This window comes from Typha latifolia, chromosome 5 (assembly GCF_019914945.1).
Source record: "Typha latifolia isolate L0001 chromosome 5, TyphaL0001v2, whole genome shotgun sequence".
Classification (NCBI taxonomy): domain Eukaryota; kingdom Viridiplantae; phylum Streptophyta; class Magnoliopsida; order Poales; family Typhaceae; genus Typha; species Typha latifolia.
Genome location: NC_133090.1, coordinates 16,876,987 through 16,897,495, shown reverse-complemented (window position 1 = coordinate 16,897,495; position 20,509 = coordinate 16,876,987). Strand labels below are relative to the sequence as shown.

The window sequence follows — 20,509 nt, the reverse complement described above, 5'->3', positions numbered from 1 at the left end:
ATGTGACGACCCATTTGTCATCCTATTAATTGTGGAGAGATGTCTGTAGCTAATTAATATTGAGATGGTTCGTCTCGTCTGCAATCCCCATGTTTGATCCAATCCATCCAGAACATGACGTGGATCATACCCACCCTACATCCATCCACGTGTCCATCCGCATCCGCATCCGCATCCACATTTCCCCGCATGCTTTTAAACAATTACACGCCGCGCGTCCTTTGCCTCAGATCAGAGACAGACGCACATCTTTTCTCATCTTTTGCCGTGTAAATGGAACGCGAATAGTCTTCCTCTCCTTATTAGTACTTTCCACTACCTACCTCCATTTCCGCGCAGCGATCGCTCGACTCGATTTGCTATCTAGTAGAAGTCGGTGACTAATTCCTTGATATCAGAAGATGCCTTTCTGCGATGTGAGCCAACGCGAGAAAAGTGGAGAGAAATCGGAAGGAGAAATCAATGAAATGAGGATTTTTTACAGGAGATATGGTCGTGGGAGCACCAAAGTCCTCCTCATAATAGGTAGATTTTGTTGTTTTAGGTTCAATTAACTGTGCTAGCTTTTTATTGTCTGTGGTTGTATAAGGATTGGATTTTTACTCGTGGGATACTTTGTTCTGGTGCAGGATTGGCGGGGACGCATGATTCCTGGGGTCCTCAGATAAAAGGTTTGACGGGAACGCTAGAGCCCAACGAGGAGGAATCGCCGGCATCCGTCGGTGGGGGAGTGGACGGCACCGATGAGGAGGACGACGGGATAGAAGTGTGCTGCTTTGATAATCGTGGAATGGGTCAGAGCACTGTGCCCACCAAGAAATCGGAGTACACGTGAGTCCTTTCTCTTATGTAGTTATGTTTCATCGATCGCGCGTTGTTCCTTTTTTTTCTGATCTTTGGTCCTAATATAAAAGCAACCCGATTTTAATAAAGATGCACTGTTTTTGTTTTAGATTTTTGAAAAAGAAAGTAACTATTCTTTGGTGGTTGTTGGATTCGGATTATATCCACTTCCACCAATTGATTTCCCTCTTTATCTCAAAAGATTTCATTCAAAACAAGTGGACCCAGATAAGCAGTTTCTGGAAGTTCCAATTTCGATAAATGAAATGGAGTTATCATGGTTATGTACACTTTTTTATGTAATGAATTATGCTTTGCAGAACAACAACCATGGCAAGGGATTCCTTGGCTCTGTTGGATCATCTAGGCTGGAAAAAAGCTCATGTCTTTGGTCACTCCATGGGTAAGTGGCATTCTTCATCCCTTCACTTTCTCGTGAGTTCCTTTCTACTTTGTATGATAATTGAAGTGTCACTAAGCTTAGTGATAATATTGTGTTGCTAAATGTGTTTACCACTTGGAGTTCTTCTATATATATCTATACATCAGAATGGAACGGTTCTCTGGATTTAAGAAAGTCTTTGGCATCTGTAATCCGATGTTAACTTGTAATCATATTTGTTGGAAGCAGGCGCAATGATAGCTTGCAAGTTGGCAGCAATGGCGCCTGACAGGTTATGCTCCTTGGCATTGCTTAATGTAACTGGAGGTGGCTTTGAGTGCTTCCCAAAGGTACTGTCTAAAGTTCTTTCTTACTTGCTTCTATGATATGAATTACACCTGCTGAAGTCCTGGAGCGCATATGCTTCAATGAAATTATTGCTCGTCCTTTTTACTAGCTGAGGGCAAGGATTTAGTCCTCGACTTCTGCTTACTTTATCACACTGTACATGTCTGGAAACAATGTGAATTGGTGTGGCAAATGTGAACTTTCGGCTTTTGAATAATATACTCGGCCAGTGGCAGTTGCCTTCCTAGACAGTGTAACATGTTCTTTAGCTTTATTTTCGTGCTTTCAGTTGGTGGTTGGCCCGGCCCTGCTGTTTATTGAAAGCTCATGTAATGTGAAGGGAATTTAGTCCACTTGGAAGGGCTCCGCTATGAGTGGGAAAAGGAATCTTGGTGAAGAATACATTGCTCTGGACCTGTTTGTAGTAGTCAGTTGCTTTTTGCAATCCTCAAATGGAGATTCTTGCTGATGATTCCTTTTTGATAACTGAATGCCTGGAACTATTAGATTGCACTTTTGTGTGGTGTTGCCTCATTCTATCTGTGTAAGTTACATTGGATCTCATCGACCACCAAGTTTCATTTTTAAGGTGGCCAGTTAGAGTTTCATTTTTAAGGTGGCCAGTTAGGACTAGTTCCATCAGATTTATCAATAAAAATTTGTCGGATGTACTGTGGATGGTTACAGCTATGAAAACCAGGATGTAGGGTCTGGCTGTCAAAGAGTGTGATTGTGTGGTTTAAGAATAGCCACATTTTAGTGGATATACAACAATACCCAATAATGTTTTTATTTGATTCATAAATGTTGGATATGCTCGAGTATACTTGGATATTATTCATATAGTCAAGGGGGAGAGAGAATATATTTGTGGCTCCCATATATTTGGACCACCACCATTCTATGAGTATCTTTCGAACAACATGACAAGCTGATACATTTCCTTCTTCTGATCGAAGATATTCTCAATAAAAGGGCCCTTAGGGCACATTTTTATATGCAGAAAAGTACATCTAGTTATTGAAAATGTTGAGGTGAACTCAGAAGTGCATAGAACCATCATTTACTAAGGTTTAATCTCTGAGACTTGAATATCTTTTCTGGTGTAACTGTAAAAAATATTTCATCTCCACATTATTCTTCTTGCAGATTGATCGCCAGATGATATCTCTTGCATTTCGTTTCTTAAGGGCAAAGACTCCAGAAGAAAGAGCTATTGTTGACTTGGAAACCCACTACACAAAGGTTGGAAAGAAACCATTACTATTGACTTCTTTTGTATGAGAATTAAGAAGTTAGTAATATCTAAATCACTCTTTTATTTTAGTTATTTAGAAGAAATTAATGCCAAGGTTTTCTACCATGTAACGTATGCAGGAATATCTTGATGAATATGTTGGATCATGTACAAGAAGGAAGATCCTTTATCTAGTAAGTGACATTTCTCTTTTTATGGTTTAACATTTTAAGCAAGTTGCTTGATTCCTACAGATGCTAAAATTTTCTCCCTCCCACTGTTACCATCTTCGTCTTCTGATATTGTGAATTTGGTTGTAACTAAGTTCTACTTTATATGAGATTAGTGTAGTTTGCACCAGTTGCCTTTTTAAAATAAGTTGTTTTTGCATAATTTTACTGTAATTGCTGCCAAATCATGTTCTCAATCTTATATATAAGAACAATCCTTAGACAAAACAAATGGGCAAGATCAATAAAGTTCTGTAATTTTAAACTACAGTAAGTGTCTTGGGGTAAAATTTAAATCTGATACACTGTTGTAGCTTTCTTCTAGAAGTCCTATAATACTAAAAGTCTAAAACAATATGTTCACGTAGGATGCTAGATTTACTCCTACCAGGACAGAAATTTAGATGTTTCAGCGTTCTCTCAAAAACCAATGCTGTGATAACTATGAAATAAATCTTGTGTCAAATGTTTTTCCAAGATAACTAGCTTGATCTTGTTTAATTTCAATGTATCTATAAATTGCTTCATTTAGTTATGTTACCCATGCTTCAGGAGTATGTAAAAGGCATATCAGCCTCCGGGATGCAATCTACCTGTGGTTTTGAAGGCCAAATTAGCGCATGCTGGACGCACAGAATGACAAGCAAAGAACTTGAGGCCATTCGTTTAGCAGGCTTTCCAGTTTCAGTTATTCATGGAAGGTTAGCATTTATGCGCTCTTTCTCAGGCATAGACACTACCTGAAACTTGATCAGATGGTGATAATTTAGAGATTTATTTAACAATTGACAGGTATGATATCATTGCTCAATTATGTCATGCAAGGAGACTTGCAGAGAAACTGCACCCTGTGGCGAGAATGGTAGAACTTCATGGTGCGCATTTAGTAAGCCATGAAAGGGCAGACGAGGTAAGAATCAATCAAATAATGAAATAATAGAGGAGTAAAATGAAAAAAAAATGTGTGCATTCAACTTATCTGTATGAATTTATTGGATAGTGTAATCAGTTTGTAACAGATATCCATGTTCATGGTCCATCTGGCCGGATCAAGAGATGGCTCGTTGCCTTTGCCTCTCGACGAGAAGCATTGCATCGGTGCAAAAGCAAGAAATGGAATGTGTAGACATATTAGATCTTATACACAAGTTGTATGAAAAAAAACAAGATTATTTGTTCATCCACATGCTTATTCCAGCAAATCTTTCATTGGAAGATAGGAACTTGTTATGATTTCATACTGGGGACGATAAACAAGAATGCTGTATCTGCAGGTTAATCTAGCTCTTCTAGAGTTAGTAAGGGCCTCAAGATCTGTGCATAAAGTAGAAGAGTGGTCACATTTGGCAGAGAGAGAATCTGGTAAGCAAATTGCACTGGTTCAATATGTTGATTTCAATCCAGAATGTTGTTCTATTTGGTAGTATACGCGGTGGCATCGCTAGTTCTGCCCTAGAAATGACTCACCTATCATGTTAACCAGGGTGGCTCATTATGGGGATTTCAATGTTCCTAAGAAATAGGAACAGTGAGGGAGCAAGTGGCCTTGTAACTGCTTATAACTTCTTTATTTACTTCATAGGGGTATTTGTGATGGGATTTGAGCAAGTGAGGAATATGATGAGAATCATGAAGCCGGTCAGAGTTGCAGCTGTCGATTCATAAAAGGTAAATCTTGTATATGTTTCTTTCTTTCTTTTTTTAAGTTGGTCTTAACAGACTGTTGGATCTTGCAGGCGAACAATGGGTTGAGGTCATGATTTGCATCCCTAACCCCTCCTATTTGCCAAGGATCTCCTCTCCTCTCCGTAGAATAGCAAAGGAAAGAAACAAACATACCACTGAATTGATAAAAGCATGTCCGGGCAAAAAATGTGCCCGAGACCACCAAAATTGTGTTTACTGTCACGAGGACGTATCAATGGTCTAAGCCCAACTTCTTCTGTTGTATGGTTGATTGGTTGGTCGCTGTATGTTTCTGTGGAATGAAGTTAAAGATTTGTCTTTGATCTGAATGCTCCGTCTCTTTCTCTCCGGAGTTAACTAGAACATCATATTCCTAATAAGAATGCCGTGGTGCTTCACTGCTTTCAAGATGATGATGCACTGAGGGCATAATTTTAGGACAACTAATGCGCATGCGCTAGTGGTGACTAAACCAAGAAAATAATATACACGTAACTATTATCATCTGGCAAGGAGTCGATCGTTCCCTTGAAAGTTTCTCCACATATTAATCTCTAATAAGATAACGATAGCCGTCTTAGCACGCCAAGGCACAGGCATCTTACAACGCCTAAACGCCTTCAATTTACAAATTGTAGTACTGGCAATCTAACGGAAACTCTTTGCTAGTATAATTATTCCGTCGGATGTCTCTCTTCGATATTCTTGTCAGAGAGACGACGATTCCTAGTTTCAGAACAAGCTTAGAAAGGACGAGTTCAGTTGGGTTCTACGAAAAAATAAACGCAGAAAGCTGGAGGTCATATTTAGATGCGAAAGATCGTGGTAGAATTTCGGTACGGAGCAGAATTTTCAACCGTAGAATACTATGGAAAGTAATTCATGAAGATCACCAATATGAAAGAAAAAAAGAAAAGCAAGGGAGGATTACAAATCAAACAGAGTAAGTCAGTTTCTTTTTCTTGTTTGTTTGTTTGTTTGTTTGTTTGTTTGTTTCTCTTCCTTGGGGAAAATATTAGTTTTGGAGAAATAGGGAGTGAAGGAAAGAAGGCGTATAGATGTAGTAAGAGTTGATCCCCCTCCTTCAAATAAATAATATTTCCTGCTGATGGCAAAATATTCTTCTGGCCCAAATTGAGGCAATGGGCTGGGCCTAATCTTGTTAAATCTGCACCGTTGATCATCTAATAAGGCGACCGACGTAAATTAAACGAATGCCATCTGAGATTAGCTTTCGTTCTTCTTCTACACGGACAAGAGAAGAGGGGGATCGCCGGAGCTGAGATAGAGAGATCGAGATGGGCGTCATGGATAAGCTAAAGATATTCGTCGTCCAGGAGCCGGTCGTGGCCGCCTCTTGCCTCATCGCCGGTTTTGGTACTCTATTTCTCTCTTCCCATCTCACTCTTCTCGCTCGCCTCGCTCAAACCCTAATTTGCTTCCGTTATTTATTTATACAGTCTTTAAACACGTACTCCTTTTCCGATTGAATTCCCTAATTATGAGTTAGATTAGATCCAATGCGAATTTCGCTAGCCTTTATGTGCTCAGTAACTCCTATCTCTGTGATACTTGCAATTCGGTCTTACTTTCTGTCGCTCCTACATATCTTCTCTTTATGAATATTGAATTAATTCAAAGCTTAAATCTTTGAGGTTATTTATCGTATGCTCCTTGGCCCTATGCATATTGCCCTTTTACTGAAAACGCTTTTCCTACGCCCTCTTTCTTCTCAAAGCGTTTGTCTGAGGAGGTAGTAGAAGGGATATCATAAGCTGTAATCTCTCCCCCATAGCTTAATGTAGATTATCAGGTTTATATGAATGTTGACCATTTTTGTGGTGTTCATATTTCAATCATAAACTCTTACTGTAATAGAAGATTTCTTATCTGCTCATTATATTATGTGGACTTATTTATTAGGTATTTCATTTAGGACTCTTGGGAGATCAATTTCCATTTTTATATAATTCGTAAGCTGCAGCTTATATAATTATCTTTGAATAAGAAGCAAAAGGAAATTATTCTATGTACCTGGGAGATCCTCTGTTTGCAAATATTGGGCATAAATATCTGGAAAGAAGCTATCTCCTTTCTTTTTCTTCAACTATCTATATTTTGCGTTGACCATACATTAAAGTTACTAACTTACTGCACTATGATTGATGTCAGATATATTGCACACTACATTCTCAGAATTTAAGCTTCTCATAAGATAGTAATTACCATCTAGACAAACGACCTATTTTTAAACTTCCTCTATTCCCTTATGGTTGTGTTCATGGAAGTTGGAACTTCTTGTACACTTCAAAAGGCATCAAAAGGCAATATCTGCCAAAGTTTCTGCCTTGTACTCCAATAACTCCATTCTGTTAAATCTTTCAGTAACTCAAGAGTTTCAAGTTTTGAACTTTGTACGAATGTTTGCTTTGAAGTATTGGTTGTTTGCATTTGTGTTATATTTCATAGTATATTATGATAGTACGGAAAGATTTGTTTCTCAGAACTTCTTAAGAGGATTTCCATTATATTGTATTTTTCGTGCAATCTCAGGTCTCTTCCTTCCGGCTGTTGTCAGGCCTATCTTGGATTCATTTGAAACAGCCAAGCAAGTTCCACAACCTGCTCTAAGTGATGTATGTATAATTTCTCAGTGTAATCCTTTTACAACATCAAGAATAGTCCATGTCCATGCTCTTTCTCCTTTGGATTATTTGCAATAACCCCCCCACAAAAACAAAAAAAAAAACTGCTCATCAGGGATGAAGCAGCCATTTCAACATCTTACATAATTCAACTGGCTTCCTGTTGAAAAAGAAAAAGTTGAAATAACTCTAGATTTATAATTTGATAGTTGAAATAAATATGTGTAGTGAGTGATACCTATAGTTTTGTCAAGAAATAAGTTACTTGATTATCTCTATAATGTCATATTGGTTGATAGCAATGTACATAAAGAAGTGTTTATCAAATATAAATTTGCATGGTAGCATGCCTGACCTTATATCAAGATGGTTTGCTGACGCGATTGACTTCATTATTCTAAAATGTCTTTGTTCTATGAAGGTCTGGGAAAATAATATTGGTTTGGTGCTTGTTTGTATGTGTCAATCTCCGTCTTCCCTGTACTGGTAATCAATTACGGGACTAGATTTTGAAAGGCAAGCCAAAGCTTATGTTCATTTTTCACCATTGTTGCAGGTAGTTGCTGGTGTGACTGGCAAGAAAAGGGAGTGATCTAGATTTGTGTTGGCATTCTGGTGGCACGTCATTTGTTTACATATTTTCTGTTTCCCTTCTGAGACATTATTGTCGCCAACATAATTTGGTTGTGCTTTCTTGAAATCAGGTTTAGACAATGCGGTTCCCTTCCCGTCAATGATGACAAAGTAGTTGGCAAAAATAATTCCATAGTGTAGAATTTGCCTGGTTGAGTTTAAGCAAAGAACTGACTGTAAAATAAGAGGATATATTCTGTTCATTTTCTGCTTACTGCATTTGATTAAAGGGGTAGAGGTTCTCTCCTCTGACCAGTTAGCAATGCTACCAACTATTTATTACAGCTTTTTTCAGTAGTAAAGACAAACCTTTACATTTGTGATGCTTTGTGGCACTCAGAAAGTTCAATCAGAGATGGGCATACCTAGTAGGCTACTAGAGCACTTGTGAAATATTATACCAGGTTGGTTTTATTCATTAGTCGACATCTTAGTTCACATTACACTAGTAGAAAGCCCATAAGCCCATTTGGTGACAGACACAGTTTCTCTCATAACTGCTTGGTAAGTCGGATAGATGGTTCGACTTTTTTTTGTACAAGAATACTTAAAAGGTGTTTCTTCTACAGTTTCTGAGCATGTACGTATAATGATATAATAAGCATACAGAAGTCGGTGGCATACATCAAATCCAACCATGGGTATTTTCATCAAGGTGGTCGTCGTTTCAAGAATCTTGAGTTTTGCGCTCCCTCCTCCATGGAACCACCTGCTTCATGCTTTCGCAGAGTCTTGCCTGTGACCAGAGGGACATGAGCTAGTTACGTTATAGTTCACGACGAGCATCAACTTATACAAGTAATACTAATGTATCTAAGTAGTTCACTGTTTGCAAAGGCACAAGAAAGAAGAGAACATCCAATAGCGTACGGCTTTGGCGTATTATTGAACACCACGGTTTTAACCAGGATGGACAGCAGCTAGCTAAGACGCAGGCAATGCCAGAAATATAATATATATAGTTTGGTTTTAGCATTTAAATTCCTCACGTCTTCTCCTATCAAGAGTCAAGTCATTCATGATGCACAGGTTTTTGGTTGGTACGGCCTACAGCGTAAGTCAAATCTCTACGACTTTTCTTTCGAAATATCTTGTCATTTGAGAGATTGCAGTGGGATGTAATTGACTGTTAAGCCATATGACCAAGCAGTATATGAAAATAATTAATCTCGCAAATTAATTAAGAAAACCAGAGTCTGGATTTCTATGTAATATTGTCCGGATATTTTAGGTATACAGTGGCCAGTTGATTGGTAAAGGAATGCATAATTATATGTCGATCGTGCGATAAGGTTGACTGATGAAACTATCCAAAGTTGTATTCTATCTACTGAGAAGGAAGATCTGATCTCATCATGGAAGATAAAGTCATTGGTACCAATCTGGTTAACTTCCTTATATGTAATTAAGCAGGACATATCTTTATCAACATCCTCTTATTCCAGAGTAATTTCTAACGACGTGCTTGACTAGTAGTTAATAGGCCTATCGTATTCGTACTTTTATGGGAACTTATTAGAATAAAATTAACAAAACCAAACAAAAGCACTAGAAATGTCGTGCGGATTGCGGAGCAGAGAGATCAAAGACTTACCCACAGTTGAGAGGTGCCGTCGAGAGAGACACTTAATGCGAGGCTTCTACTGCTTCTAAACCTCTTGAGTCTCACTTTCCTCTCCTCTTCCTCACTCCTCCCCACGTCTCCATCACCACTATTATAACAAGAGTGAGAAGACACAGAGGAGGGATTAGGAAAAGAAGGCGAGGCACCATCCAAACTCACCTCCCACTTCCTATCTCTCCTCACTTTCCTCCTCCGCCAAAACCACACCGCCTTCTCCTTCTTCCTTCCGCTCATTCCAACATGAGGCTCCTCCTCCCCATGGGCGAACGAGTAGCACCCGGATAAGGAGTATGGCCCATCAAGGACGGTGGTGGGTGAGTCCACGTCGTCGGTCTTTCCCGTCATCCTAGGTGGCAGGTCCAAGACCCGGGAGAGGAACGGGCTCGGAGTACTGTGCCTGCGAACCAAGTCCTGCGCACGAATCCCAGACTCCTCCTTGGGTTTTCCTGGTGCCTCCTCCCACACGAAGGGGATGGAAACCGGAAGCCTTAGAGGTGGCGTCGCCAAACCAGGAGGATCCGGCCTCTGCCTTGGAAGAGAGTAGAAGGAGATCTTTGGTGGTGTAGCGTTCGGCTCCATGGAAGTCGTCATTCTTAGTCACGCAATAGAAATAGTTGCTGTTGGGTTCTTCTTTAAATAGACCCACAGAGAGAGAGAGAGAGATTTGACACTGGGGCCCAATATATGAAGTAAAAGACCGAGAAGGGAGTTATACGTAAGACGTATGTACGCATGAACGGCGCTCCCTCTCTTCAACCAATCACTGGTGCTTGCAATGTGACATTAATTTCTTGATGTCACTGCTCACGAGAAAGGCCGGCCCATGCTATTCCCTTTCTAATTACTCTAACCCACAAACTATGTGAAAGCCCTCGAGGAGCATCTTAATTGGTCAAGTTTGATATGGGTAATATATGACAAACATTTTGATATATTAATTGAAATCATAACGAACTATCTATCTATCTATCTATCTATCTATCTACGACGAAAGTTGAGCTTTCTGTTATAGCAGGAGACAAGCCCAATTAGATAAGCCAACAGACACAAATTTGCCATTTGCAGTGCTGCAACCAATGTGGTTGCTGATGAGCATGATGGGGGTAGTGGGGTAGCTCTTGTTTGCATCAATGTTATGTGGCCGATCCAGTGATACAACTTTCTTTTTTACATGCTCCGTAACGGATCCGGAGCTCGAAACAGAATCCCATACTTTATAAAAAGTTAGCTTGTGGTTTTATTAAATGTCGGAATTCGAACTCATTGGTTTGGTCGCTCGCTCCCGCGCCTTCCACTCCCAGTGTTGCTTCTTCTTCTTCTCCTTCTCTTTACATCGGCTTTCTAGGGTTTTCCACTGATCGGTATCGTTCTGGGTTCCCACCGCCGGACTAATGGAAGATGAAGGCGATGCCCTTCCGAATCCTTGCATAATCAGGTAATCTTTGATTCAAAGTCGACTCCCAAATCTCTCGTCTTTCATGCACTAAAGATACTATGACTTCTTTCCACCAAAGAATTATTTACCATCCCCTTCTTTTTTTCCTTATGCTGGTACTGGTCTTCTTGGGAAATTTTCTAGTTATTTGAACAAATTTAGCCAGACTGCTTAGCGTCTTTCTATTTGAACAATTTCCTCAGAGGAGGGAACCGACTCTCTAATTATTCAAGTCAATCATTTGAGCAAGTGTGCTAGATATACTCCGTTCTGCCGACTAGTTCAGAGTCTAGGTGGGATGAGATAGACAGAGATGTCTGTATCATCTGTGATGGCTGTGGGTTGAAGACATCTAATTCAGTGGTCATTCTGGAGTTGTTGAAGCCAAATGATGGCAGTCTAACTCTAGCATATGTAGTATTGAAATCTCTCTGGATTCGGGAAGCATGCCAACGATTTTAGTTTAGATACATGTGCAATCTCTGCAAGACTAGCAAACACTTGATGCATTAATTAGACTGTTAAGGCTATGCTCCAACAATTGTATGTCTCCAACTCTCTTGACGCCACTCTTAACATATTTGGATAACTCTATGTCAAGATTGTGCTCTCTTCTTCTATGAGAGACTTAATATTCAAGATTCAGAAAGGAAATTTTACTCTTAAAATTTTAGTTTCAGGAAAGACAACTTACCTACAGTACAAGAAATTGTACCTTTTGTGATGCACTATTTTGTGACGACTACAAATCTGCCGCAATACATATTATCTGCGACACACTTTTCAGCTTGGAGCTTGTTATCAGTTGAATTCTTAGAGTTACAAAAGGCAGATTGCGACCCCAAAATGGGCTTCTACAAGTATTCAGTTTTGGCATCACTGAGTCCCATCATGATAGTTTGCTCGCTAACTATTCTACTGACAAAATCTGATCATGAAAAAGAATAGTAAAACTTTGTAATATGAAGCAACGTAATTTTAACAGTAGGGAATTAACAAAAAGAAGATTGTCTTTCTGCTCAGGAAAAGAACAGTCCATAGAAATGACATCAGTTGGGAAGTTAGTACCTTATTCATACTCGTATGCAGCAGGGTTTCTATGGACTTCACTTTTTGTTAATCTATAAGAAACAAACCTATCTGTTCTTTTTTTAATGACTTCACAATCTTTCCATACTTCCAGGTATCATAGTATCTTGGAGATTGACTGAAGGAATTTCACAGGATGACAAGATTCCGATTGTCAAGACAAGTCAGCCAATTCCATTTATGCAGATGGTACAAGTTTATTATTGAAGAACTAAGAACGGTCACTTATGTCGTTGTTAGCATTTATTGCAGTCTGTAATGTCAACTTTGCATAGCATGGTGATGCCTTTTCAATTTCACAGGAATGCTTTTTCCCTTGGAGGTGTTGGAATTTATACCTGATGAGGGCTAAGCATTTCTGAGCGAGGAGGGGAAGATACATTTGCAATTCACACGGTATAAAAGAAGGTATCTTTTATCCGTAACTGTCTTACAGAGGCTTTCTGCATGTTTCATGGATATGTTGTTTGATGCATAACTATTTTTATGATAATAAATTTATGGATCTCCTGGTGTTTGTTTCATGACCATCCCTTTTTAAAGTACTGTGAAGCGGTGTGATCAAAAGCATGCTTGTAGGATATATGGTTCTGTAGCTTTCTTTCTGAGAAAGCTATCTTAGGTTTCCACCAGGGTTTACTTTATTCTTGCCTCATTGGATCCAACTTGGTGTTCTGATGGAATTAAGCAAATCAAACAATAACTGATGTTTATCCAACTCATAGGTTAGGAGATATAGAAGGAGAATGAAGGAAATGTACAGAAAAAAGTTGAGAAGTATTAATTTTTTTAAAGCCAACAATTTCTTCGGGATAGGATTGTTGTTGCCTTCCTCGGCATTTAGAAATGCCATATAGAAGCTTAGTCCATAAAAGTGATGAGTAATTTTATTATTCTTGATACAGGACTAAAGAATGAAGGAAATGTACAGAAAAAAGTTGAGAAGTATTAACTATTTTAAAGCCAACAATTTCTTCTGGATAGGATTGTTGTTGCCTTCCTCGGCATTTAGAAATGTCATATAGAAGCTTAGTCCGTAGAAGTGATAGAGTAATTTTATTATTCTTGATACAGGACTAAAGAATGTATTCATTGGATGAGCAGCTTCCGTTTGAGATACGATTAATATTACGTACAATAGAAAGAAGTTGACTGACAAATCCACCACTTTGATTATGAAGTTCATCGTGCTTATGGCACCAGATTTTCAATATTTTTTTTTTTTTCTGTTCTTCCCGTTGCATGTCAACTCTGTCTCATTTCTAAAAGCTTTCCTCCCTAAAGTCCATTCTTTATATTTTCATGATTTCCTCATTTCTTATCTCGCTAAAATGCCCAACCTCAGAATAGTTATATGTTCTGTGTTCTTTCTGGATTTTCAACCACCTGATATACAAATGGATGTCAAGATATGAAATGGATTTTCTATTTCTTCACACTATCATGCATTTGTCATTCACCTATTTTCACAATGTCTGTGTTTAACATGCATGCTGAATAATCATGGAACGAGGGATTCCACAAAGAGTAATTTTGCTTTCATCATAAGTTATGGCCTATGAAAAGAATTGCCAGATGCAGTGATTTTTTTTGTTTGATCATGCTTTTGCTTAGTGCATCTTGTTAAGTTAATTAAAAATGCATCTCTAGATTTTTATCCATCTTAATTTATTTAAGTACATATGCTAATTGATAGCTTTACCTTTTTATCCAGCTAACTTAGAAATAGTCTATAATTCTTTTCCTGCTCCGTCATATTCTTTAATCCACATTTGGACATTCTAACTTCATGAGTTTCTTCATAGATAACTTTTAATCAGTCAGGTTCGTTGATCTTTGTTTTTAGAATTACAAGAAGTCAGTTTCAATCCTCGAGCCTACCAAATGCACTCATAAGTATACGTTCCAATATCCAGTTAGCTTCGAGCCCAAAGTTGCTTATCCTTAACCTAACAAACCCCAGACCCGATCTCAAAATTTGCATTCAAGAGTTTTACTCATAAGTTGCATTACTAAAGTGATTCATGTCTACCTCGTAGGGTGAAAACTGGTATGATTAAATCCGACCTGACCTGCTATCCGACCCGATTCGAATTGAATTCGGATAAATTTTTTTATCCAATTCGGATACCAGATAAAAATTTTGAAAAGAATTTCAGATACGGATTCGGGTACGGGTCGGATATAATGTTCAGATTTGAATACGGATATTGAATATCCGTTTACTCGTATACTTTTTTGAATGATTTATAGATTTTAGTTTGCTTATTTAAATAGTTAATATTGATATTGTTACTAATGATGTGTTATATATAAGGGTGAAAACGGGTCGGATTAACTCCGACCCGACCCGCTATCCCACCCGATTCGGATCGGATTCGGATAAAAAATTTCTATCCAATTCGGATACGGATTTCGATACGATATGGATTCATACAGGTCGGATATATTTTTCGGATTCGAATACGGATATTGGATATCCATTTACCCGCATATTTTTTTAAATGATTTACAGTTTTAGTTTGCTTATTTAAATAGTAAATATTAATATTGTTACTAATAATTCATTATATATTATTTATAGAAATTAATTTCTCTAATTTTATAAATTTGACATACAAAAAAATTATTTGTCGTAAAACTCTTAATAATTTTATGTTAATTATATCTAAATAAAATATTATAATTATTTTAAATTTAATTAATATATGTTTAAGATTTGATCCTCTGTTTGAAAATTATTCGTATCCGTTTATTTAGGATATGGTTTTAAATTATGCTATCCGGATATGGGTTGAGCACTATTCGATCCGTAACCCTACTAAGTCGTTCTTTTGCCAAGCCCACGCGATTGGAGACCAGTCTCATGGTTGGGTGGCCCAACGCAACGTGTCCCGCTTTTGAATATATCATCAGAACATGAAGCCCATCTCTTCACTACCGGACAAGTCCAGACGCTGCAGTTGCTAGATACACGTCTAATGGGACCCACTCCACCTCCCGTGACACGGACCAACCAACAGCACTCCCCTACTTAGGCCCACCTCCACCCAAACCAAAAATATAACAGGCGCCTTTGCTCCGTCCATCAAGCCGAATCGGACACTTATGAGCCAAGTGTCCAACACACCTCCAACTGGTCCCACAGTGATGGAATCCATCTCGAGTCAAGTAGATAGAACCAACCTTCTAGAAACAACCCCCCCAGGTCCACCTCATCCACTTCCCTCCCCACGAAGTAATCACTTTTATTTTTTCTCTAATCCGCACTATTCCTCACTCCCCTTTATACTTAATAATTATTCATTTATCCGGCCGTCGTTATCTCCTCCATTATGGTCTCCGGTTACGACGCGTTCCTACCCTCCCTTGACATCTACACGCGCTTTCTCTCTTGTGCACCTTCTCGGCCATTTCCTCACCTCGGAAGTTATATTACCCCTCCCACCTCTCCATCTTATTCAACATACAACTTCTACATAGACAGTAACAGAGAGAGAGAGAGCAAGAGGAAGAAATGGAGGGAGTCTACAATAAGGAGCAATCATCTTTCTGGCAGTTCAGCGATCAGCTCCGTCTTCAGACCACCAACTTCTCCAACCTCTCTATCGGAGATAGCATCTGGAGCGACTCTTTGGTCAAAAGGAACGAGGAGCGCCGAAACTATGAGAACCCAATCTCCGCTCCGATTTCTGATCTCGGCGCCAGCTTCGGGGTGAAGACCGGATTCGGGCCTCAGAAGCTCGCCTTCGGCACTAGCAACAACGCCGACAGGTATAACACCAATTACAACAAGAATATCGGTGTCGGTGGCGGAATAAAGAGTGGGAATTATTTTAACAACAACAACAATAACAACAACAACAACAACAACTTCAACAACAACAATATTAATACTATCGATGGTCATGGAGAGATCAAAAACTACTTCAACAAGGCGATCAACAAGCCTGCCTATGGGAATAGTAAGAAGTACAGCAACGGGAATAACAACGATGGAAGCGGGAAGAAGAAGAATACCAGCAGCAGCAACAAGAATAACAGTAATGATAATAACAACGCGGCAGTAGATAAGAGGTTTAAGACGCTGCCGCCATCGGAGGCCCTGCCGAGGAATGAAATGGTGGGGGGTTACATCTTTGTATGTAACAACGACACCATGGAGGAGAATCTTAAAAGGCAGTTATTTGGTATGTCTTCATTTCTCTCTTCAGCTTCTCTTTTATTGAAACTATATTTTCTTTAATTCATTTTGTGGGCTTTACGTACCACGCTGTTGAGATTTTCTCTATATTTTTTTGGTAGGGTATAGTTAAGGTAGAGATAAGAATTAGTGGGATCTAATATGAGGAATATGGATGGAGTGTTGAAGTCATTTGAATACAAATCAGATAGCCTTGCTTTTTTTTATTTGCAGTACAATCATTTCTACTCTAAAACAGAGTTAAGGATTTAGCTAAAATTTATCTTTCCTCTGCTTACCGTTCATTTTGGTTGTTGAGGTTCAAAAGTTTCTTCCTTCTTGTTCTTAACTGTGGAGTTCTGGCCCAAAAACAACTCTAGGGATAAGGATATGATTTTCTCTTCTTTTTTTTCACTGATGAAACTTGAAGAGTTGCTACTGAAAACAATACTAGATTTAAGGATTATGCCCATATAATTACAGCTTCTACTCGTTGACACCGTCGATGTGTAGTGAGTACTGATCTTTTAATTTATTTTTATCTTTAATTGATGTTAGGTCTGCCGCCAAGATACAGGGATTCTGTCCGAGCAATAACGCCTGGATTGCCCCTTTTCCTCTACAATTACTCTACACATCAGCTCCATGGAATTTTTGAGGTATGACATGCATCCTATTTCTGATCATTTCTTATAGATCTAGTTTCCAAAAATATCTGTGGTCTTCGCCGAGATAATTTACTTTGAAATGAAACAAATGTTTGATGTCATGTTGGTGTGCAGGCAGCTAGCTTTGGAGGAACCAACATCGATCCAACAGCTTGGGAGGACAAGAAATGCCCTGGGGAGTCCCGTTTCCCATCTCAGGTGTGAAGCCCTTCACATAATTTTTATTTTGTTCTTCAGGTTTGGCTGTCATATTGTTGAACTTGTCCAATATTTCTTGGCCTATTTGAATATGCTTAGCTTATCAAAGTAACTTGGTCGAAGTTTTGGTAGTTCTTTGACCAAGTCGAGTTTAAAGACCACGACTTGCTGATTAATTTGTTGGCAAAATTTACTGGTGTTCCTAACTTTGAAAATGTTCATACACACAACCTCAAAGATCTTTTGGATCATACCCGTGCAGGATTTGTTTATAGTTATCATCAGCATCGTCGACATTATTATTTGTTTTACGTGTTGTTGTTGGATGAAGTCTTTCGTCGTTACTTTTAATGTAGGTCTCTGTGGATTTCTTGTCCTAGTGTGAAGCATGTATACACTACCTTCTAATTTCCCTTGGGTAGTAGGTTTTTATTTAGAGCTCCAAAGGGGATTCAAATATCTAAATTTAGAGCTCGGTTTGCTTTAATAGGGCTCCAAATTATATTACTCTAAATTTGGAGTTTGAGAGGGACTTTTACAGCCCACCCCTAAATTACTGTTGTACTTTTTAAAATACAAATTACCCTTCAAATATATACATTTTTTCAGATTTGATCTGTATCATTTTATTTTATTTACTAATTTTTTAGTCTTAGTATATATTTAGTTTTACTAATTGAGTTTTAACAAAAATATTACTATTGATAATGTCTTGTCAAGATTTTCAAAATAGGTCTAATACTTAGTTATTTTAAAACTTTTTAAAATTATTCGGAATGGTCTTTTCTATCGATCCATGTCTTTCTTCACAGCAAATTGTCACCAATTTTTATCTCTCTTTTAGTTTTACCTTATTTTAATTTTATGTACGCGCATAGTTTAAGTTTTCGCCTGATTCATAGAGGAATATTTTAGTTGCTTTTGGCGGATTTGCTTTTAATTTTAAATTAAATAATAATCGATAGGTGTTTCAAAATATTAAATTATTATTCACTAATAGACAGTGCACCGGCTCTGTAAATGTGTCAATTGAGATGCTCTTTGGGCATTAGTTGAACCCAGCGGCCAGAGTTACTTAGTTGGAAGGCCTTGTATTAAGTATGGTTGGTGGAGATGATTGTCCTCGTTTATGACAAGTCAACCAATACCTCCAACTTCCACCACTTGATGGTGGATTAATTACTCCGTTTTCTTATCTTTTTGATGGGGACTTGCAACAACCATGCATATTACCTTAAATTTATTGGCTTGCACGTTACATAAATATTGGTTCAGATTACCATCAGTCACTCTTGCTTATGTCATCTGCTTTTATTATTATCCTTGATTAGGTGAGAGTGGTAACCAGAAAGATCTGTGATCCTTTAGAGGAGGATGCTTTCCGCCCCATTCTTCATCACTATGATGGCCCAAAGTTCCGACTGGAGCTCAACGTTCCTGAGGTATATAGCTGAACACTTCCTGTCCGTTTGGAGTTGGAATCTTTTACTAAGAAACCTTCATAGCTAATGGAGGATGTTTAATTTCTATCTGCAGGCTCTAGCACTTCTAGATATATTCGCAGAAAACAATGCTTGAGAAGGGGGGGCATAGTTGGAGTTGGATGCTTAATTAGTTGCAGAACTACTTAATTGCGATCAAGATTACATAGGGAGAGAGAGAATATACGTGTATATATTCTTCACAGTGGTGTTGAATAAGTTGGGTTCTTTCTTTTTCTTTACCGTTGGGTTGGGTGGCACAATGTAATGTTGGTGACCTGTGCGTGCATCAGTTTTTGAGGTGCTACTTTACTTACGTTGCTATATATATTATTTGTATAAGCGGGTGGGGCCGGGGGATAGTTTACTTAGCCTTAAATTATGATGGAACTCGGATAACTCGGTTTCCGTACCGAGTCGTATGTATTTTTATTTGAATGAAAGTATCAAGTGCCACGAATTCACCAAATAGAGTTGATTTCGATTCTTGGTCCTTGTTGTGCAGCTAAAATTAAATAAGAGTAAAGCTATTATGCTTATTTAACAAATATTCTACAAACACTTATTTTATTTTTAATTTTTCTCCTCCTGATGTGGCTATATTATCCGGACGTAGGATGTTTGTATAGCATCACTACATATATGGGCCAAAGCCCGGCAGTACTCGAAGCAGTTGATTAAAAATTAAAGCCCAAGGTGCTTCAAGCCCTGTAAGCATAAAACGTTCAGTCCAATTCCCGTAGCTGACCTCCAACTTTATTACAAGATCACGAGAAGATCTCGGATTCGCCTGAACCGAATAGATTTGCCGTCAAATCACAACTCGACAAGTATAGGAAGATTCATCTTGAGAATGTTTTATGAAACATGAAACCTTAACTAACCAAACCATACCTAACCCAGCCCCTCGTTTTGGAACAGTTTCCCAACCAAAGTGGTCTGTCCTTCTCCTTCGTGTTGTCCTCCTTTCCAATTTCTTCTCTGCCACGTTTCCCAATCTTTCTCCGTCCTGATTCTATAGCTAGGGGGCCCATTTCACTCTATGATTAAGATCTTTGAACACGCCATATGTGATGAAAAGAGAACACAATAAAAGAAGGAATTAACGGCAGCCCAAGCTGTAGTCAGCGTCTGCGTGGAAAGCAGACAAAAAAGAAAAAAAAGTATATATATATATATATATATAGTAATGAGACAAGCAAGATATATTTAACGTTGCTAAACAGAAAGAAAGAAAAAGAAACAATTGTTCATTGTAAAAGGTAATCTCGTTAACCAAATTAAGCAATGAGAAATTAAGGTTAAGGTTGGAGTGTTAGCCGTACGTCCTGCTCCTGCATATATACGAATTGGACGTTGGGGACGCCGGGTGTGGTGTCAGTTTAGCACGTTGAAGGAACACACACACGAAGAAATCATTTTGTCGAATTAACCTTACGAAATGAAACCCAAGTGGGATTTGGCCTTCATTTTTGCCTTTGCCTTTGCCTTTGCCTTTGCTTTTCCCTTTGGTACTTAAGCGTAGCACTAGCACACTACTGATCGACTAGTGTTGGTGCCCCAGGGCCAGGGATCACGCGTGCCCGCGACAGAAGTCAATTGAAACAGCTTCTTTTTGGGGGGATTTTGGGGGTGACATTGTGACAACTCTCTCTCTCTCTCTCTCTCTCTCTCTCTCTCTCTCACCAACACTATTACTATTTTACTAGTGGATCCATCTATATCTCTTTCTACCGTTACTTTCCCCAAACAACTCAAGGGCCATGTGATCGAGAGTTGGAATTTTAAGTCGTCCGTTACTTAATTAATATGAATGCATGGCATGGC

General features: G+C 38.6%; 4 protein-coding genes and 1 long non-coding RNA gene across 8 annotated transcripts; 4 read left to right on the top strand and 1 right to left on the bottom strand.

The window, feature by feature from the left end:
* Positions 1-58: 58 nt before the first annotated feature.
* On the top strand, positions 59-5,055 carry LOC140788305 (uncharacterized). Of its 2 annotated transcripts, none has more exons than XM_073137515.1 (11): positions 59-525; positions 630-831; positions 1,164-1,246; positions 1,475-1,575; positions 2,723-2,818; positions 2,951-3,004; positions 3,593-3,741; positions 3,833-3,950; positions 4,315-4,402; positions 4,623-4,708; positions 4,777-5,055. In XM_073137515.1, exons 1-10 carry the CDS (start codon positions 402-404, stop codon positions 4,703-4,705), a joined length of 1,098 nt encoding a protein of 365 aa, XP_072993616.1. In that variant the 5' UTR covers positions 59-401; the 3' UTR covers positions 4,706-4,708; positions 4,777-5,055. The 2 variants fall into 2 exon arrangements, with proteins under 2 accessions (XP_072993616.1, XP_072993615.1); XM_073137514.1 differs by having other exon boundaries at positions 4,524-4,708.
* An 885-nt stretch (positions 5,056-5,940) lies between these two features.
* LOC140788310 (uncharacterized) lies at positions 5,941-8,322 on the top strand. The gene is made up of 4 exons (XM_073137521.1): positions 5,941-6,103; positions 7,280-7,362; positions 7,928-7,989; positions 8,076-8,322. The coding sequence occupies exons 1-3, from the start codon at positions 6,025-6,027 to the stop codon at positions 7,961-7,963; spliced, it is 198 nt and encodes a 65-aa protein (XP_072993622.1). The 5' UTR covers positions 5,941-6,024; the 3' UTR covers positions 7,964-7,989; positions 8,076-8,322.
* A 67-nt stretch (positions 8,323-8,389) lies between these two features.
* On the bottom strand, positions 8,390-10,554 carry LOC140788307 (uncharacterized protein At4g00950-like). Its single transcript, XM_073137517.1, has 2 exons — positions 9,599-10,554; positions 8,390-8,740 (listed from the first exon to the last, which is right to left on the bottom strand). The coding sequence occupies exons 1-2, from the start codon at positions 10,217-10,219 to the stop codon at positions 8,672-8,674; spliced, it is 690 nt and encodes a 229-aa protein (XP_072993618.1). The 5' UTR covers positions 10,220-10,554; the 3' UTR covers positions 8,390-8,671.
* A 370-nt stretch (positions 10,555-10,924) lies between these two features.
* On the top strand, positions 10,925-15,129 carry LOC140788312 (uncharacterized). Of its 3 annotated transcripts, none has more exons than XR_012109006.1 (4): positions 10,925-11,063; positions 12,247-12,341; positions 12,455-12,560; positions 14,995-15,129. It is a non-coding gene; the product is annotated as an uncharacterized lncRNA (long non-coding RNA). The 3 variants fall into 3 exon arrangements; XR_012109007.1 differs by lacking the exon at positions 14,995-15,129 and adding an exon at positions 14,913-14,946; XR_012109005.1 differs by lacking the exon at positions 14,995-15,129 and having other exon boundaries at positions 12,455-12,592.
* Positions 15,130-15,377: 248 nt separating this feature from the next.
* LOC140788306 (DCD domain-containing protein NRP-B-like) lies at positions 15,378-19,151 on the top strand. Its single transcript, XM_073137516.1, has 5 exons — positions 15,378-16,342; positions 16,894-16,994; positions 17,118-17,201; positions 18,533-18,643; positions 18,738-19,151. The coding sequence occupies exons 1-5, from the start codon at positions 15,670-15,672 to the stop codon at positions 18,777-18,779; spliced, it is 1,011 nt and encodes a 336-aa protein (XP_072993617.1). The 5' UTR covers positions 15,378-15,669; the 3' UTR covers positions 18,780-19,151.
* The last annotated feature ends 1,358 nt before the right edge of the window (positions 19,152-20,509 follow it).